The sequence below is a fragment of the Sus scrofa genome, chromosome 5 (genome assembly GCF_054392235.1).
Source record: "Sus scrofa isolate SSC_HxYL_T2T_F1_AM1 chromosome 5, Sscrofa_HxYL_maternal_Yorkshire_Landrace_v2.0, whole genome shotgun sequence".
Classification (NCBI taxonomy): domain Eukaryota; kingdom Metazoa; phylum Chordata; class Mammalia; order Artiodactyla; family Suidae; genus Sus; species Sus scrofa.
Window position 1 is genome coordinate 101,728,916 of NC_139387.1, and position 17,214 is coordinate 101,746,129.

General features: G+C 38.3%; 1 protein-coding gene and 1 long non-coding RNA gene across 51 annotated transcripts in view; one reads left to right on the forward strand and one right to left on the reverse strand.

The window, feature by feature from the left end:
* C5H12orf50 (chromosome 5 C12orf50 homolog) overlaps positions 1 to 17,214 on the forward strand; it is a 31,058-nt gene that overhangs the window by 2,792 nt on the left and 11,052 nt on the right. For 16 of the 50 annotated variants that reach the window (XM_084957653.1, XM_084957648.1, XM_084957672.1 and 13 more), the window contains 6 exons: positions 112 to 398; positions 3,192 to 3,311; positions 3,662 to 3,782; positions 14,420 to 14,578; positions 15,758 to 15,835; positions 15,916 to 16,029. In XM_084957653.1, coding sequence (XP_084813779.1) covers positions 369 to 398; positions 3,192 to 3,311; positions 3,662 to 3,782; positions 14,420 to 14,578; positions 15,758 to 15,835; positions 15,916 to 16,029 — 622 coding nt within the window. In that variant the 5' untranslated portion in view covers positions 112 to 368. Of the gene's footprint in view, positions 1 to 111; positions 399 to 672; positions 823 to 1,031; positions 1,086 to 3,191; positions 3,312 to 3,661; positions 3,783 to 14,419; positions 14,579 to 15,709; positions 15,836 to 15,915; positions 16,030 to 17,214 lie in introns of those variants that run through there. The other 34 variants (XM_084957633.1, XM_084957670.1, XM_084957632.1 and 31 more) reach the window with 7 other exon arrangements.
* LOC146403594 (uncharacterized) overlaps positions 3,861 to 17,214 on the reverse strand; it is an 89,944-nt gene continuing 76,590 nt past the window's right edge. The window contains exon 3 of the long non-coding RNA XR_014804525.1: positions 3,861 to 5,863. This is a non-coding gene — a long non-coding RNA (uncharacterized LOC146403594). The remainder of the gene's footprint in view (positions 5,864 to 17,214) is intronic.

Sequence of the window (17,214 nt, forward strand, 5' to 3'; positions counted from 1 at the left end):
AGTTTCCAATTAAAAGTACACTGAGATTTAAAAATATTTTGATCTACTGTCATCTGTGATCTCTGTGGCACCTTCTAAATTACCTACTAAGAATATTTTTATTTCTTCTAGGTTCTAGTTCTTTTAGTAAAGATACTAAGATGAAGAAAGACCTCAGTAACTATTGATTGAAATGTCTCATTCTGGGAATCAGAGTACTTCATTTTGCTTTCAACAAATTCTCAAAATTTACAAGCGTTCTGGAACCTTTCTGCCGCAGGAAGAAGCTATTCCCCCTTTAATGAAGGATGAAGACTGAATAGAATATAGCTACAAGATGAAGAAGTAGTCCGATTTATTTCCAGGTATTCTTAAATATCGCAATCTGAATGGTTTTTTTCCCAAATCAGTGGATAGCGGTAAGTACATAGTTAAATAATTGTATTTATTACCTTAAAATAGTGATAGCGTATTTACTTATTAAAAATTTTAGTTTTGTTTCCAAGTCATATACAGAAATGAGTTTAGAAAATAATGTACTTGTGAAATACTTAATACTTCTTAATTGTGAAATTCTGAACTAATTTATCTTCCATATTCGATCAGAACATTGAAGTATAAAATATACTATTTCATTTTTACTAGCCTTTTCTGGTTAGTATGCGACAGTTGAGTAAAAGAAATACTATGTAGTATTCACTAAGGTAAACTAGCCTACAGTTAGATGTGAGGTCATTTATGATGAGCCAATAATGGGTTAGGTAACAATGAGGAAAATTCTGGAAGTTTGAGTTTGTGGGCTTACTAGCAACCACTTTCAACATTTCTGCAAAGCTAGAGAAGGTATCTTCTAATTTAAATTTCGTTAAGAAATGTCTATTGTGTAGTATACTGTCAACAGGAGGTCGGTTTTAAAGGAATACTACTGATAGCCTGAAAGACTGTGGAAAAGAAATTCTTTTTTTCCCCTTCCACACTGATAGTTCTTATATTGGCATTCCTGCAATTCTTGTATTAAAAATCACTGGATTAGCATCAAGAGAGTTGAAAAAATGGCAGAAGTTGGGAATGACTGCTATTTCTTTTTTAATTCCACATGCATAAAGGTAAATATTGTACAACCTACGGTATCTCACGTGATTAAGCTTTATGGCAGTAATTTGCATTCTTGAATCAAAATTGACTATTTTCCCACAAAATGTTTTTCATGTTTAAAATCCGAAGTAAAACGTTATCATGTATTTTCGATCTGTTGAATTTCTGTGAGGAAATATGGGAAAATTTGAAATTATCTGACACTACGCTTTATATGCCAGTTACATGCCTATTGACTTTTAAATCCTCAGTGCGGCACTTCTGCCTGTGTTATAGCTCCTTGAAACATTAAGTTCCTGATATTGAAACATTATTGAAACATTATATGATACATCATGCTGTTTTGATTAATGTAATCCCAGTCATATAAATTTGAGTAAATTAAGGTCACTGTCCAACTCAGTTGGATCGAATTCATCCCCTATTTGAAATCTATAAACAAACGCTACTGAATTTTCCCCCTGTTAAAATGTAAGTCACAGCACATATTTAATTTCATGGAAAAAGGAAGAGAAGTAACACAAATTCGCCAAGCATGAAGGATTAACGTTTATACGTTAAAATGGGAAAAAGCTTAATCTAAGTTTTTATGATTAATGGGTCTCAATGGAACAAAATGTCGAAAGTCAATGTTTGGAGCTTCCTGTTCAGGTCAGAATGAGCTCAGAGAAAGATAGGCTGTGTCTGCTTTAAAGCGTTTCTTCTCCGCTAGGACAACGGACCGGCTCAGAAGTCAACCTCTTTGACTCTAAGAATTAGATTCCACTTCTGTTACCTGTTATTTGGAGGTTAAACCCTGGAGTGATAAATAATAATAGAATTTGTTACACGTGGGCAGAAGTTTTGCCTATTACATAACTGTATCCTTAAACACTTAGTTCTTGAGAAATAATTAAATTAAAAATGAAAATAGTAATAGTATTCACAATATCTCATCTCCTGTAATTGTTTTTTGTTTGGTTTGGTTTTGGGGTTGTTTTTTTTTTTTTTTTTTGTCTCTTTAGGGTCTCACCCTCAGCACATGGACATTCCCAGGCTAGGGGCTGAATCACAGCTACAGCTGCCAGCCTACACCACAGCCACAGCCACACAGGATCTGAGTCATAATTTTTATAACAATCTGTGAGGAAAGCATTTGATTCCCTTTTTACGCATGAGGACACTGAGGCACAGAAAGGTGAGTTACAGATTGATTTTGCGATTATGGGGAAAATGGAGCCAAGAGTGAAAATGCCATTTTCTCTGTTTCCTGCCCACTATCCTGGTCTCACAGATCCATTTTAAAAGGGAGAGAGAGAGTGACAACAGGGAGTTAGAGGGTAGAAAAAGATGACCATGAAATATGTGGCAAAGAGGGATGAACCTAATAGGATATTTTTATTCTATGTCATCCACCCTCTGCCCAAAAGACAATGGCCTAGAGTTTTTCCAACTGTGGATTTATGTGAAAAAGATATAAAATTTAAAAATAACCACTAATTAAAAGAATTCACATCTGCTTTTGTTGGAATATAAAGATGTTTATATGTATATAGGCAAAATTGTTTCTCTTTGAAGACCAAGGGTATAAGTATATTAAATATATATTTAATGTAGTATAACACAAAGTGCTAATTACTTAAGATTCCATAATAATACGACGTTTAAGCTCCATTCACTTTTCCTATTTAAACACAGTATCTCCATAGACTAAGAAAACAGTGCTCTAATAAAGGGTATGATGAATAAACATCATCTCCCCAAGTAGAATATCGGTGATGATTCTTTAAAAAAAAAAATTCTGGCTTTCTTCAGAAAGAGAAATTAGATCCTTCTGTCATTGGATTGTGCTTGAGTGTTACTGATTATATTTATCTTAGTGAATTATACAGATTAACTGGTAATAACAAGGAGCATTTATCAGTAACTTGTGGCGTGTCCTACTACTTAATCATTGGATTATCTTAGTTCCTCACTAAATTTAGATTAATTTTCTAAAATTTAGACATTATGGTCTTGTATTTGTAGTATGTTTTTTTTAAATTTTAATTTGATCTCATTGAATTGATTAGCAATCTGTTGTTATACAGTAATATCCATATGCTGAGTTTTCTACATTGTTTACTTTTTTCTTTTAGGGTTCCCAGTGCCGATTCCGACACTGTGAAGAGGCCCTTGGCAGTGACACTGTGTGCTCATTATGGAGAGAAGGAAAATGTTTAGATCCACTTTGCAGATTTAGACACATGGAAATGCAGGTAGAATGACTTGGCAGCATCATGTTTTAAACGCATCTCCCTTCAATAATATGGAACTAGACTCTGATCACACGGTAGAAAAGAAATGATGTTTTTGTTCCATTACTTAATTTTAGACATTTTGCTCTTTGCTCCACTTAAATACTTAGAAACATGGGTGGGTATGTTTTAAGACTATCCACTGAATCTTTTTAAATAGCAGAGCTTAGAACAACTCAAAACCAAGAAACACATATGACCCTAAATTAGCAATTGCAGTAGTTTTTGTCACATTGTGTTGTGTGGGACACATTGTATTTATTGTGAATATGAAAACTTATCACTGCATTTCCCCTACCTCCTCTGTCTAGCAAAACTGCAGTATTTCATGCTTCTGGGAAACTCAGCCTCTTGGTTGTGTGAAGATCAGTTGTATCTTTTATCACAGCAAACCTCGAAATATCAATGGATTATTTTTGCCACCAAGTAGCAGTAAGTATATTTCTTGAATAACATATACATACCATATTATAATCTGGTTTTGGAATAGCAGCAGAGTGGCACATTAAGTAAAGTGTGACAAGGTGAGTCATGCGGTTTATTAGCCAATGGATGACATGGGATAGTTTTATCAAAAACCATGAGATAAAGGCTAAGAATGAGCCATCAGGTAGCTAACAAAATGAACACAGATCAAGTGAAGCCTCCCCTGACTGTGTGTCTAAAGTGGATTTTATTTCATCTGAAACATGAGATGACCACTGACCTCACTAGGTAGAGGAAAACGCTCATCAAATCATAAGACAACTGGAGCCAAGCTGAAGAGGTTTAGGCTTGACTGACCCTTGCTCCCTGTGAAAGTGCAGAGACCTGTCTCACAGGCGGGGAGATGCTCTAGTTTGCACACTTCTGCTGCCAGAAGTGGAGCCATGTATGTGGTTCTTCCTAAGACTTCCGTTGTGGAGAAAATGCAATCCCATCGTTGCAAAAGAAGCGGCATACTTCAGTTCAACTAAATGATAATGAGGTTCTAACATGTAGTTACCCTTAAACTAGGTTCTGGGAAGGGGATACCGAAAACACCACGTCCTATAACAGTAAATACCGAGAACCCTGCTTCGGAGGTCAGGAGCGTCGGGTTTCCCAGTCCTGCAGGTGCTCCACTCTCCTGCTGTGGCCACCATACTTCTCGTGATGGAATTATTCTTGAGATGAGTTTGGAGGATCTCAGTCCTTTAGATTTGAAAACTTTGCTTCAGATACGCCTTGGGAAATGGATGACCCCAACTTTTCCTTCTTTTCTTCTGGAAAACTCTGGCCTCATAGCCTTCGTCATACATATTTGATGTATGGTCAGAGTTTCTTTTCCTCACGGTGAACAGCACAGGGTGGGGGTCATAACTAGTTTTCTTAGCAACGCTTTGCATGATGCCTGGAGCACAGATGCGCAATGAACTTGGATGTATGGGTAGGGGATGGGTAGGTGATGCTACTAACAGTAGTACTGGGATGAAAGTTATTATGCCTACGAAGTGGTTACCTTGGTCCCATTGTTTTACGTCGAGTGATTTTATTTCATGAGGAACGTTGTACTAAATTATTTATACTTAGTGTAATAGTTTGCTTTCTAAATGGTCTTTGGGTAACACTGCCGTCTTTCAGACTAGCTCTTTCAGGGCTAAAGGAAAATGGAAACTGCATCTCTGGCAAAGGAAACGTAAAAATCAATGTGTAAATTATTGGGATGATAAGAGAGACCTTGGACTAAGTCCTAGGAACAAATTTTTATCTTCATTTACTGCATATAGAATCTAGGAGTCAAAGATAAATTCTGACTTTTCTGGAAGTTTCAATTTCTTTAATCTGTGTCAGAGACGGTCTTAACTCTGGAGTACGCTTTCTCCTCTCTCAAGGGTCAAAACTAGATCCAGGCACTGGGACCAAGTCTTTCCCCCTTGCCATTCTACCTCCATCAGGAGAAGGAATAAGCAGGATCATAGGCTGCTAATACTCTGCTGCCTCAAAACTCCTTTCCTGGCATTCCTGTTGTGGCTTAAGAACCTGACATCGTGTTCTTCAGGATCTGGCATTTCCACAAGCTGTGGCATAGGCCACAGATATTGCTCAGATCTGCTGTGGCTGTGGCAGTTGCAGCCCCAGTTCAAATCCCAACCGAGGAGCTTCCATATGCCGCAGTCGGGGCCATAAAAAGAAAGAAACAAACAAAATTCCTTTCCTCTATCTGCAGCAGACAAGTCTGCTTACCTGTTTTGAATCCAACAGGACTCATTTCATTTTGCTCTTTATTCCTATTCATGTCAGTTTCTTTAGAAGAAAATATATCCCTGTGTGTTTCTGTTTTTCTCTCACACCTCTGCTGTACTCACCACACTTCTGACACCAGACCAGTGTTTTATTGTTGTTGTTGTTGTTTTTCCTACACCAGGCAAGTCTCTGAGACATCAGCTGGGTGTTCTATCATTGAGTTCAATTCTGACGCTCACTGGGCTTAGCTCTGATCCCGTAGATTAAGGGCTCTGTCCGCAAAGACTGCCTTCCGCTTTAGACAGCAACTGCAAGGCAGAAGGTGCTCAGGTTACCCACAGCTTCTGTCCGACTTGGCTGCAATTTGGAGATTCCCATGATCTCTCTCCTTGGATTAAATAATTTGCGAGAACAGCGCAAAGTATTCAGGGAAATGCTTCCTTATGTTTACCCGTTCATTTTCATAAAGGATGCCACACAGGACACAGAGGGACAGCCAGATGAAGAGACACACAAGGGGAGGTCTGGTGAGGGCTGGAAGAAGGCGGTCAGGAGCTTCTTCTCTCAACAGCCTATGGGGAGCTCCTTTATCCCTTCTAGGTCTTAGCTCCTTTTACTGAGGTGTACCCTGAACATGCGAATTACAGAAGCCTCCCCACTTCCTCTCTGCACATTCCCACCCTTCTTGGTCTTGCTCTACTTTTTTTTTTTTTTTCTTTTTGCCGTTTCCCTTATCATTTTCTCACATAAAATTTACTTCTTCACTACACCTACTGTTTGTTGGTTGAGTCCTCTTCATAGAGTGAAATTTCTGGAAGAGCAGGAATGTTGTCTTTACTTAAAAATCCTAAGTACCAAACCTAGGAACATGGTACTAACTTTCACACGGTGGCCAGTTCTGCCCCAGGAAGTCCTGAGAAGTATTTATTCATGTTAAGTAGGTAACTGTTTTTCCCTCTGCCCAGACACATTTCTGTGCCATAGGAGAGAGGATTCAAGCTTTAGACTGTAGGAAAATACTAAGCTCAGTGGAATCATCATCTAGTCATTCTAAATATATTGCAATACCTCAGGAGGTATAATTCGATCTTTTGTAGACCAAATATTTCCAGGAATATCTATTCACAAAAATTAAGTTATACAGTTATGCCTTTATTAAAATCTACCCTTATATTTCAGTTAGTGCACGTGATTGATAAATTCAGGGTGGGATTGTGGCAATTTTTTAACTGCAAAATAAAACTACTGATTCATACATAGCATTGTACAATTCATGTGTAAGTTGGTATTTCTGGTTAAAATAAGATAGTATTTATGCATTTAAATGCATAAACTGTGAAAATTTCTAGGCCCTCTGCTCAAGGAATTGAGACCCATCACATGGGCCATATTAAATAGGTGAATTGGAGCCTTGGCAATGCTAAGTTACCAGCAGTGTTCTTCCAGAGTGAGGTGTTTGCCTAAAGCAATTTTCCATTAGTCTATTTGCTACTGTCTGCTATCTTTAAACACCAAGTCTAATTATCAGGAGTCCTGAATTTTTTTTGTCGGAGAGTATAAAACTGCCAGTTAGTCTTTCTGCAATTTAAACTTTAATCTGCTAATGCATTAAAAAGGTTTTGGACTGTTTCGGAAAAGATTTCATTTAAATGTTGCTAAACCAGACATTTTCAAAAGAGGCCTAGCCCCTCTAGTTATCGTCTCTAAGTTTAAAAGAAAATAGCTGTTAAACAGAATGATAGTGCTAAGAAAACAACTCGATAAATGCTATAAATTATAGGAATTTGCTAGGTATTTTCTTTACTAGCATTAATGGGTACGTACTTGTTTTTTCTCCCATGATTTAAATTAGAGGTTAGTGTACCCAGACACACTGTCCCTCTTAAGAAACTCCCTAAATTTGGGGAGTTTCCATTGTGGTTCATCAGGTTAAGACCCCAGCTAGTATCCATGAGGATGCGGGTTCTATCCCTGGCCTCGCTCAGTAGGTTAAATGATCTGGTGTGGCTGCAAGCAGTGGTGAGGCTTGGATCTGTGATGTAGGCTGGAAGCTTCAGCTCCGATTTGACTTCTAGCCTGGAACTTCCATAGGGGCCACATTGAAGTGACTGTTCCTCTCCTTGCCTGTCGCCATGTTGTTCTGTAATAAACACTTGAATGGATACTTCTACTTATTCTAAGTCAGTGTCTGGGAGGTGCCTTGGACAGCAGACTGGCCATCTTCAACAGATCTTGGGTCAGCTCTCTTTAGAAGGTCTTAGCCTAAATGAATATATGTACGTGAACTTTTATTATAAGTCTTGAAAAAAACATTGTCTAATACATGTTTTTTAAATAACTTAACACTTTGACAGACTAGCTGTGGGGGGGGGTGGATAAGACACAGAGTAAGGCAATTATGAATAGTTATAAAAGAAAAAAACCTTTCAATTCAGTTCTTCCCTTTTTGGAGGAGGGGGAGGGGGATTGAATAAACACCACCCACTAGGACAGGTAGTGTTTGGCTAGGAGATTCCTCAGCCTCACTGGATACTGTCTACTCTCATCTATGATCTAAAGTGCTTCTAAAAGTGCAAAAATATCAGGGAAGGTACACAAATATTAGTTCCCAGGGCTAACATTTGTTAATCACATTTGAGATGTCCACACATTTGCATTTTAGGACTATAGAAACTAAATATTTATGATTTTTTTTTTTTTTTTTGCCATTTTTAGGGCTGCTTCCCACAACATATGGAGGTTCCCAGGCTAGGGGTCGAATCGGAGCTATAGCCACTGGCCTATGCCAGAGCCACAGCAATGCAGGATCCAAGCTGCGTCTGCGACCTACACCACAGCTCACGGCAACACTGGATCTTTAACCCACTGAGCAAGGCCAGGGATCGAACCCGTAACCTCATGGTTCCTAGTTGGATTCGTTAACCACTGCACCATGATGGGAACTCCCAATGTTTATGACTTTTTAAAAAAATGAAGTGCATTTATGAGAAATGGAACCTGGCCCTTGGCTGTATTGCTGAAAATTTGTCAGTTCTCACCTGCTGATCTGAGCCCACTCCAGCACACCACTGATTTTAAGAGGAAAATTTCAACTCAATCTGATTTCAGGAGGAGAAAAACGATTGGTTCACATATCTGAAGAGATTAAGGACAGAGCTGACCTCAGACCTGATGGGCTCTAGGCTCGCCTTTGTTTCCTCTTGGAGCTGGGCTGGTTGGTTTTTTTCCGTATGATGTAGTTGCCCCAGAAGCTTCCTAAATTCTGGAGGCATAATAATCAGTGGAGAACTCTGGGCCAGACTTCGTTAAAATCTCAACTCATGGAGTTCCCGTTGTGGCTCAGTGGTTAACAAATCCGACTAGGAACCATGAGGCTGCAGGTTCCATCCCCGGTCTCGCTCAGTGGGTTAAGGACCTGGCATTGCCATGAGTTGTGGTGTAGATTTCAGATGCGGCTCAGATCCAGCATTGCTGTGGTTGTGGTGTAGGCTGGTGGCAACAATTCTGATTAGACCCCTAGCCTGGGAACCTCCATATGCCACGGGTGTGGCCCTAAAAAAAAAAAAAGACAAAAACAAAACAAAACCAACCAAACAAACGAACAAACATTTCAACTTGCCACATAATTACCACCATAATTTTGGGTAACTTAATATCTCTGTGGCCCTATTTCTTCATCTGTATAATATAAGTAGTAGTAGTACCTATGTTGTGGGATTATTTTGACATTTAATGAATTAATACCTAAGAGTTTAGAAGAACACCTGGCAAAGAAGAAGCACTTGATACCATCATCCTCCTCATCCTCCTCATCGCGATAACCTCAGGAGAAGTACAGTTTTTTCCAGCTAAAGCTTAATATTGAACATCATCTAATAATATGGGAAATAGGCTCATCCCTAACATCTGTTCAGACCAGAGGAATAGCTAATCTTGGTACCTAAGAGGTCATGGTCAATCAAGTTAAATGGACTGAAGATGAGAAAAAGGTATTCCCCAAAGCAAAGCTGATGGCCTTACCTAAAACAAGGAGAGGGATGGCTATAGGGGAAGCAAAAATAGTAAATGTTTACTACATAATAGAAAAATGCATATTTTTCCAAGACAGATTAAATATATCTTCCTTCTCATCTCAGATCCTTTAAGAAATATAAAGTTGTATAAAGTAATAATTATAAAAATGTGTTTTTGTGTTTGTAACACATGCAATATATTACAAGTAGTATAGGGAATACAGACACAAAAATACTCAATAAAATTCTAGAAAACTAAATGCAGCAATTTAAAGAAAAAATGATTATAGTTCATGACCAAGTGGTATTTATCCCAGAAATGCAACATTGGTTTAACTTCAAAAACTCAATTATGGAGTTCCCATTGTGGCTCAGAGGAAACCTGGCTATTATCCATGAGAATTCATGTTTGATCCCTGGTCTTTCTCAGCGCGTTAAGGATCCAGCGTTGCCAAGAGCTGTGGTGTCGGTCACAGATGCAGCTCGTCTCTGGCATTGCTGTGACTGTGGTGTAGGTCTGCAGCTGCAGCTCTGATTCAACCCTAGCCTGGGAACTTCCATGTGCTGGACCTGTGGCCCTTAAAAAAGAAAAAATCAATTACTGCAGTACACATAGTCCTCATAATATATGAATAAAAGGCATTTGACAAAACTTAGCACCCTTTCATGATAATGAAAACACTCAACAAACTAAAAATAGATGGTAACTTCTTCAACCTGATAAAGGACATATATGAAAAATCCACAGCTAATATCATACTTAGTGGTATGACTGAAAGCTTTTCCCCTGAATCAGAAAAAAGACAAAAGATTTTTTTTCTTGCCACTTATATTCAAGCCAGGGGAATTGGGCAATAAAGCTAAGTAAAAGGCCTTCAGATTGGAAAGAAGGAAGTAAAATTATCTTTATTTGTAAATGATCTTTTATTTAGAACCTTCTAAAAATTTGTTTTAAACTATTAGAACTAATAAGTTCAGCCAGGTTGTAGAGTATGAGATTAATATACTATAATTGATTGTGTTTCCATATACTAGCAATGAGCAAATTGAGGATGAAATAAAAAAACTATTCCATTTACAAGAGCATAGAAATATTTAGGGATTACTTTAACAAATGAATTGCAAAACTTAAAACTGCAAAATATTGTTGAAAAAATTAAAGAAAATTGAAAAGTATAAAGATAGACCATGTTCATAGATTGGCTGTATTGTTAATATGGCCTACTCTCCAAATTGATCTATAGGTTCAATGCCACCCTTATCAAAATCCCAACTGACTTTTTCATAGAAGTTGACAGGCTAATTCTAAATTGAACAGTTGACCTCTGAACAATGGTGGGGGTTAGGGGAGCTGACCCTCCAAGCAGTCTTAAATCCGAGTGTAACTTATAGTTGGCCCTCTGAATCCATGATTCCTCTATATCCGCAATTCCACATCCTCAGATTCAGTCAACCTTAGATTGTGTAGTATTGTAGTATTTACTATTTTTAAAAAAATCCATGTATAAGTGGACCCTCGAGTTCAAGCCCGTGTTGTAAAGAGAAATTCAAGGGACCCAGGATGGTAAAAACAAACTTGAAAATGAAAATCAGAGTTGTAGAACTCACACTGATTTCAATTTCTAGAAATTTCTATAAAGCTGTGAGCAAGACCATCTGGTACTGGCATAAAAATTGATATATAGATCAATGAGATAAGGTCAAGAGCCCAGAAATAAACCTTTCCACAAATCAATTTATGGACAATCGATTTTGACAAAGCTTCATAGACCATTCAATGGGGGATGGAATAGTAGTTTCAAGAAATGGTGCAGGAGTTCCCATTGTGGCTCAGCTGTAGCAAATCTGACTAGTAACCATGAGGGTGCAGGTTCGATCCATAACCTCATTCCATGGGTTAAAGATCTGGCATTGCCGTGAGCTGTGGTGTAGGTCGCAGATGCGGCTTGGATCCCATGTTGCTGTGGCTGTGGTGTAGGCCAGCAGCTGTAGCTCCAATTCTTCCCCTCACCTGCTAGCCTGGGACCCTCCATATGCCCATATGCCACTATTGCGACCTTAAAAAAAAGGAAAAAAAAATGGTGCAAAGACAACTGGAGAGCCACACTAAAAAATTGACTTGTATTTCTTCTTTATATCCTACACAAAAATTAAAATAGTTCAAAGAACTAAATATAAGAGCTAAAATTACAAAGCTTTTACAAGAAACTGCAGGTAACACAGTCTTCTTATGACACCAGAAGAACAAGCAATCAATGAAAAAATGAATTTCATCAAAATTAGAAATTTTGTGTTTCAGAAATAACATGAAGAGAGTGAAGACAACCCGCAGATGAGGGAAAATATTTTCGAATTTTATATATGATAAGGGGTAGTGCATGATTCCATTCGTGTGAAATATCCATAAGCAGCAAAATTGTAGAAACAAAGCATAGGGCTGCTTTTGTGTAGGGCCAGGGACGTTGGGTGGACATGAAGAGTAACTGCTCATGGGTATGGGTTTCTTTTTTGGGGTGATCCTAATACCCTAAAATTGATCATGGTGATGGTTGCACATTTCTGTGGGGATACTATAAAACATTGCATTATACATTTCAGTGGGTGAATTGTATAGTGTATGAATTGTATCACTCTTAAAAAATGTGACTTAACATTTACTGTTTTGAATGTTCAGTGAAGCTGTTCTTTGCAGCTAATGACACGTCTTGGGAACATATATTGAGAATAGCTAAAGAGATCTGCTTAAAGCCGTTTTTCCTTCAGTTTTTTTTTTTTTACTCATGCTCTCTTTTCATTGATAGCCAAGACTTTTTCTCAAGAGTGACATATTCTTTAACAGTCCAGAAATGGAAAAAACAAAATTTTCAACAACAACTACCAACATATTCTACCATGCATTTGCATTCAGAATATTCCGCCATGGACTTAGCACTTTTTCTAAGACCACGTGTACTTGTTTGCTGTTACTGCTATTACCCCTAATCAAGTGGCTTCACCAACTCAAGTTTATTATCTTGTCGTTCTCTCATTTTGGAATTCTCTAACAGAGATTTGGGAGATCTCTTTGAATTAAAATTAAGATGTCTCCAGGATTGCATTCCTTCTGGAGATTCTGGGAGAGAATCTGTTCCCTTCCTTTTTCCAGTTTCTAGAGGTCTTCTCTATTCCTGGATTCATGTTCCCCTTCATCCTTCTTTGGAGTCAGCCATGGGTAGTCAAATCCTGATACTGCATCACTCTGACCTAGTATCCGTATTCACATCTCCTTCCCTGGCTCTCTTTTCTCTGCATCTCCCTCCGACTTTCAAATATTCTCTTGATTACCTTGGGCCCATATGAATAACCTGCCAATCGTGAGGTCTGCTAATTAGCAGTCTTAATTCCTCTTTCTCGTATACCTAAAGTACACACAGCTTTGGGGGATTAAGATATGGATATCTTCCGTCTATCATAACGTGATCTTCTCCTGGTGGACATGTGTATAAATCAAGGTAATCAAGAAAGTCCACGGCAGTCTGATTAATTAGTAAAGGAGGATTTCCCTTTGGGGCGATACACTATAGATAGTTTTAGCCTGAGGGAAAGGTAGACGTTGATTTTGTTGAGTGGAGTGAAGGCTATTGTGAACTGAGGCGTGTTTTCAGGCAAACGAATTTTAGGGCAAAAATAGTTGTCGAAATTACGGATCTTCAATATGATTGATTGCTTTCAAATTATGGAGATGGCGCATTGAACGGCTTCCCATGACCCAGGACCCCAGACAGATGATCATCGATTTGGGGCCCTGGTTTCCAAACTTGGCTGATTTTTTAATTATCTGACACATTTAAAAAAGCGTATCAGATTTCCAGGCTTTAATCTAGACCTGCTGAATAAGAATTTTGGAAAGCAGAGACCCAAAATGTGATTTGAATGATTTCTCTAGTTGCTCTGATAAATTAGCCAAATTTGATAACTATTAGTTTGAAAAACAAAGGGAGCCGAATAAGTAATGATAGATCATGCATATGTTCACTAGATTTTTCTGTTATTTGCTGGTTAATTTTGAAGGTTGCAGAATATTTAAATATGACCTAAAGCTTTGGTCACTTCAACCCATGTGTAGTCAATAGAGGAATCTGAAGGTATTATTCTCATGTCCCCCAGCCACAGAAAATGAGAACCATTAGATTTTTTCCTCTTTTGAACATATATACTCTGCCATTATAAGCTATGCCTTATATGAGTTTGCTTTTGTTAATTTGTTATTCTTATCCCGCGGATACAGTGCAAGAGTATAGTAATGTTTATGATCACTTTGTTTTTATACCAAAGGTGTGACATATACCAAGTCATGGCTGCAATTACTATCTAAAGTCTATGAAATAGCATGTTTTTACACACCTTGCTAGTAATATGTTTTCTTTGGTACGTCATTTTTTTTTTTTTTTTTTTTTTTTTTTTTTTTTTTTTTTGTCTTTTGTTGTTGTTATTTCTTGGGCCGCTCCCGCGGCATATGGAGGTTCCCAGGCTAGGGGTCTAATCGGAGCCGTAGCCACCGGCCTACGCCAGAGCCACAGCAACGCGGGATCCGAGCCGCGTCTGCAACCTACACCACAGCTCACGGCAACGCCGGACCGTTAACCCACTGAGCAAGGGCAGGGACCGAACCCGCAACCTCATGGTTCCTAGTCGGATTCGTTAACCACTGCGCCACGACGGGAACTCCCTGGTACGTCATTTTAATAACCTTTCCAGAAATAAGAAAAGATGCCTTTGAACAAAATATGCAGGAGGACAGCGGTTGATCATGGAGCATGCTCATAATGTCTGTCTCGAAAGGACTGAAGCATTGCATTTTTTTTTCTCTAGATATCACTCTACAGAAAGAAACTCAGGAAGGCATTTCACCCCCAGCCCAGAGTCAGGAACCTCTGAAACCTCAGGAGAATATATCACGACCTATTCACCATCCCTTAGTGTTAAAAACGAATTTTGAGGAAGAAGAGGAGGAAGGAGATGAACAAAATGGTCAGTAAAACTTCTCAGACTTACAATGTACACCCCCAAACCTCAGAATATTTCATTACCTATTTGTTTTATTATTAGAAGTTTATAATGTAATATGTTAAGACAGATTTTGGTCAGAAAATAGCTTTAATTTTATTCAGTTCATTGTGTTGTAATTTTATTCTATGTCTACACATATGCTTATGCTTATTTGGATGGGAAGGTTTTTGTTGCATGATGTCTAGGAGACAGAGCTCATGTTTTAATATGTATAGATGCCCATAGGGATACTACTAGCCTGTTTTTTGTGTGTGTATAACTTAACACTGTTACCATTGATTTATAGAACTTAATTCTGTATACCAACATGGATATATCACTCTATTACATGATTACGCCTATCTGTCTCACATTTAATCCTTGCAGTTATATAGAGATCAAAAGAGTAGTTTCTAATTTTCAAAGCACTCTCATCAGCATCATCCCAAGTAATCCCTGCAGAAGTATAAACAAAGAAGTAGGTCCTTTGCATTGTAGTCCAGCCTCTTCTCCAGTATCATCACAGCACCACAGTGTTGATGCCTATGTACAGCCAAAATAAACGTGCAGAAAAATCAACTCTTTGTCTGCCTCTGCCCTGGAAGGTACCCTTTAATGGAGACACAGAAGGTGGGCACATTGAAAGGACTCAAGGTTCATTTTCTCTGTAGCTGTCACACTACAGAAAGAAACTCAGGAGGGATTTGTGCCTCTGACCCCGAGTCAGGAAGCCCTGAAACCTCAGGAGGATACAGCATAACCCATTCTCCAGCCTTTAATTTTAAAATCGAACTTTGAGGAAGAAGCAGAGGGCGGATATGCGTCCTTTTCTGCTGTGGGTCCATGGTCCCAGACCTGCATCTTCCTCCCCCACACAAATAAACATGATCTCAAATGTGAACCTACACCTCCAGCTTCTCAAGACACATCATGTATAATTAGCCCTTCCTTTTCTCTTGACCGATTCTTGCTTTTCTCTTGACCGATTCTTCTGATACAGCAATTAGAAACATTTGCCGGCATGCAAATTATTGATTTAAAATGTTTTTAAAACACGCATCTGTTCATGAGAACAATGTTTGGGATTTTTCATTCTGGCTTATAAATTTTCAGATTATTTGGATTTGGGACAATTTAATTTAAAAACAATATATCCTATAGATGCTTCTAGTTTATGGACAAAGACGCCTGAAGAAATTGAAGAAAAAAGAGCAATAAAGGAGATGTGTTATAAATCTGGTAAGAAATCACACATTTGTGGACTTTCTAATATTTGGTGTGACAAATATACTAACCATTAATTTTCTTGTGGCGATTAGGTGAATACTACAGATTTCACACTCCTCCAGATATTTCATCTTCTAAAAGCATAGCCTCTACAGTGGAAAAAGAGTTAGAAAAGCCTTTGGAAAATGGCAGTGAATTGCAAGAAGGTAAGAGATGAAAAGGAAGCATTTCAAGGTGATGAGTAAGAGATACTCGGTGTAATAGGCTGTGAATTATTTAGTAAGGTGTGCACTAGAGTCAGATGATAAATAATACATCAGAATTGAGAGTGATAAGGAAGTGATTCTATCGGACACCTAAATTTAATATGAAAAGCTGCTATTCATGTAATTATATTTTTCCCCGGAACCACAGAATGAATAGGCTTCATAAACACATGGTGACACGACACCCCCCCCAATGCGGTAATTCTGTAAATAATTCGTTTTCCCCAGTTTTATTTGTCTGTGAAAATGAAACGCCTTGTGAAACAGGTGTAGATTTTTCTTTATAAGTAGAAAGGAAAACTTAGCCATAGAGGACACAAGGGAGATCACGCAACAACATTAGCAGCAGAACAAGCGTACATTCATTCATGGAATGAGTGCCTCTTGTGTACCAGGGGCGATGCAGGCGAGTAATTCCAAGCTGTGCCTTTCATGGATCTTACATTCTGGTGAATCTGATTTTCTGTTGGTGAACATTTTGCCCTTGAAGGCGAGATAAGAAGAATATTATTTTCTAGACATAAAACAAGGAACTCAGAGAAAAATATATGGGTGCCATGAGCTAAAGTAGTTTTCTTGCCCTCCTCTATTAAAAAAAAAAAAAAGATAGTTGGGAAAGTCTCCTAGGATCAAGATGAGAGTAGGATAAACAGACTGTCTTGGAAGTCCCTGTGTAGGGCAAACCATTTAAAGATGTGGCGGTAGGTGGCAGCAACATGCCATCAGAAGGCAGAGACAATCGCAAAGATCTAGCTGATAGGTGAGTCTTCTAGTGAAGACTGAATTTTGCAGACAAGAAAAAAGAAAAAGACAATAACGAAATGAAACAACACGAGTTAGCAATGAATATTAAAAAATGGCAGGTTACAAAGACAGTTATATGCACTGTCGCTTTATATTATGGTTTTAAAAAAGTTTTTTATTTTAAAATAATTTCAGTGAGTCATGAACACTTTTTACTCAGGTTTTCCCCAATGTTAGCATTTTCCACACTTGATTTTTCAGTCTCTCTCTCTAAATTCACACGTTGTTGTTGTTTTTCCACGTGTGAGCGTACGCTGCAGGCGTGATGCCCCTACCTACCTCTCACAGAAATGCAGCATAAATATCCAAACCAGGAGGTTA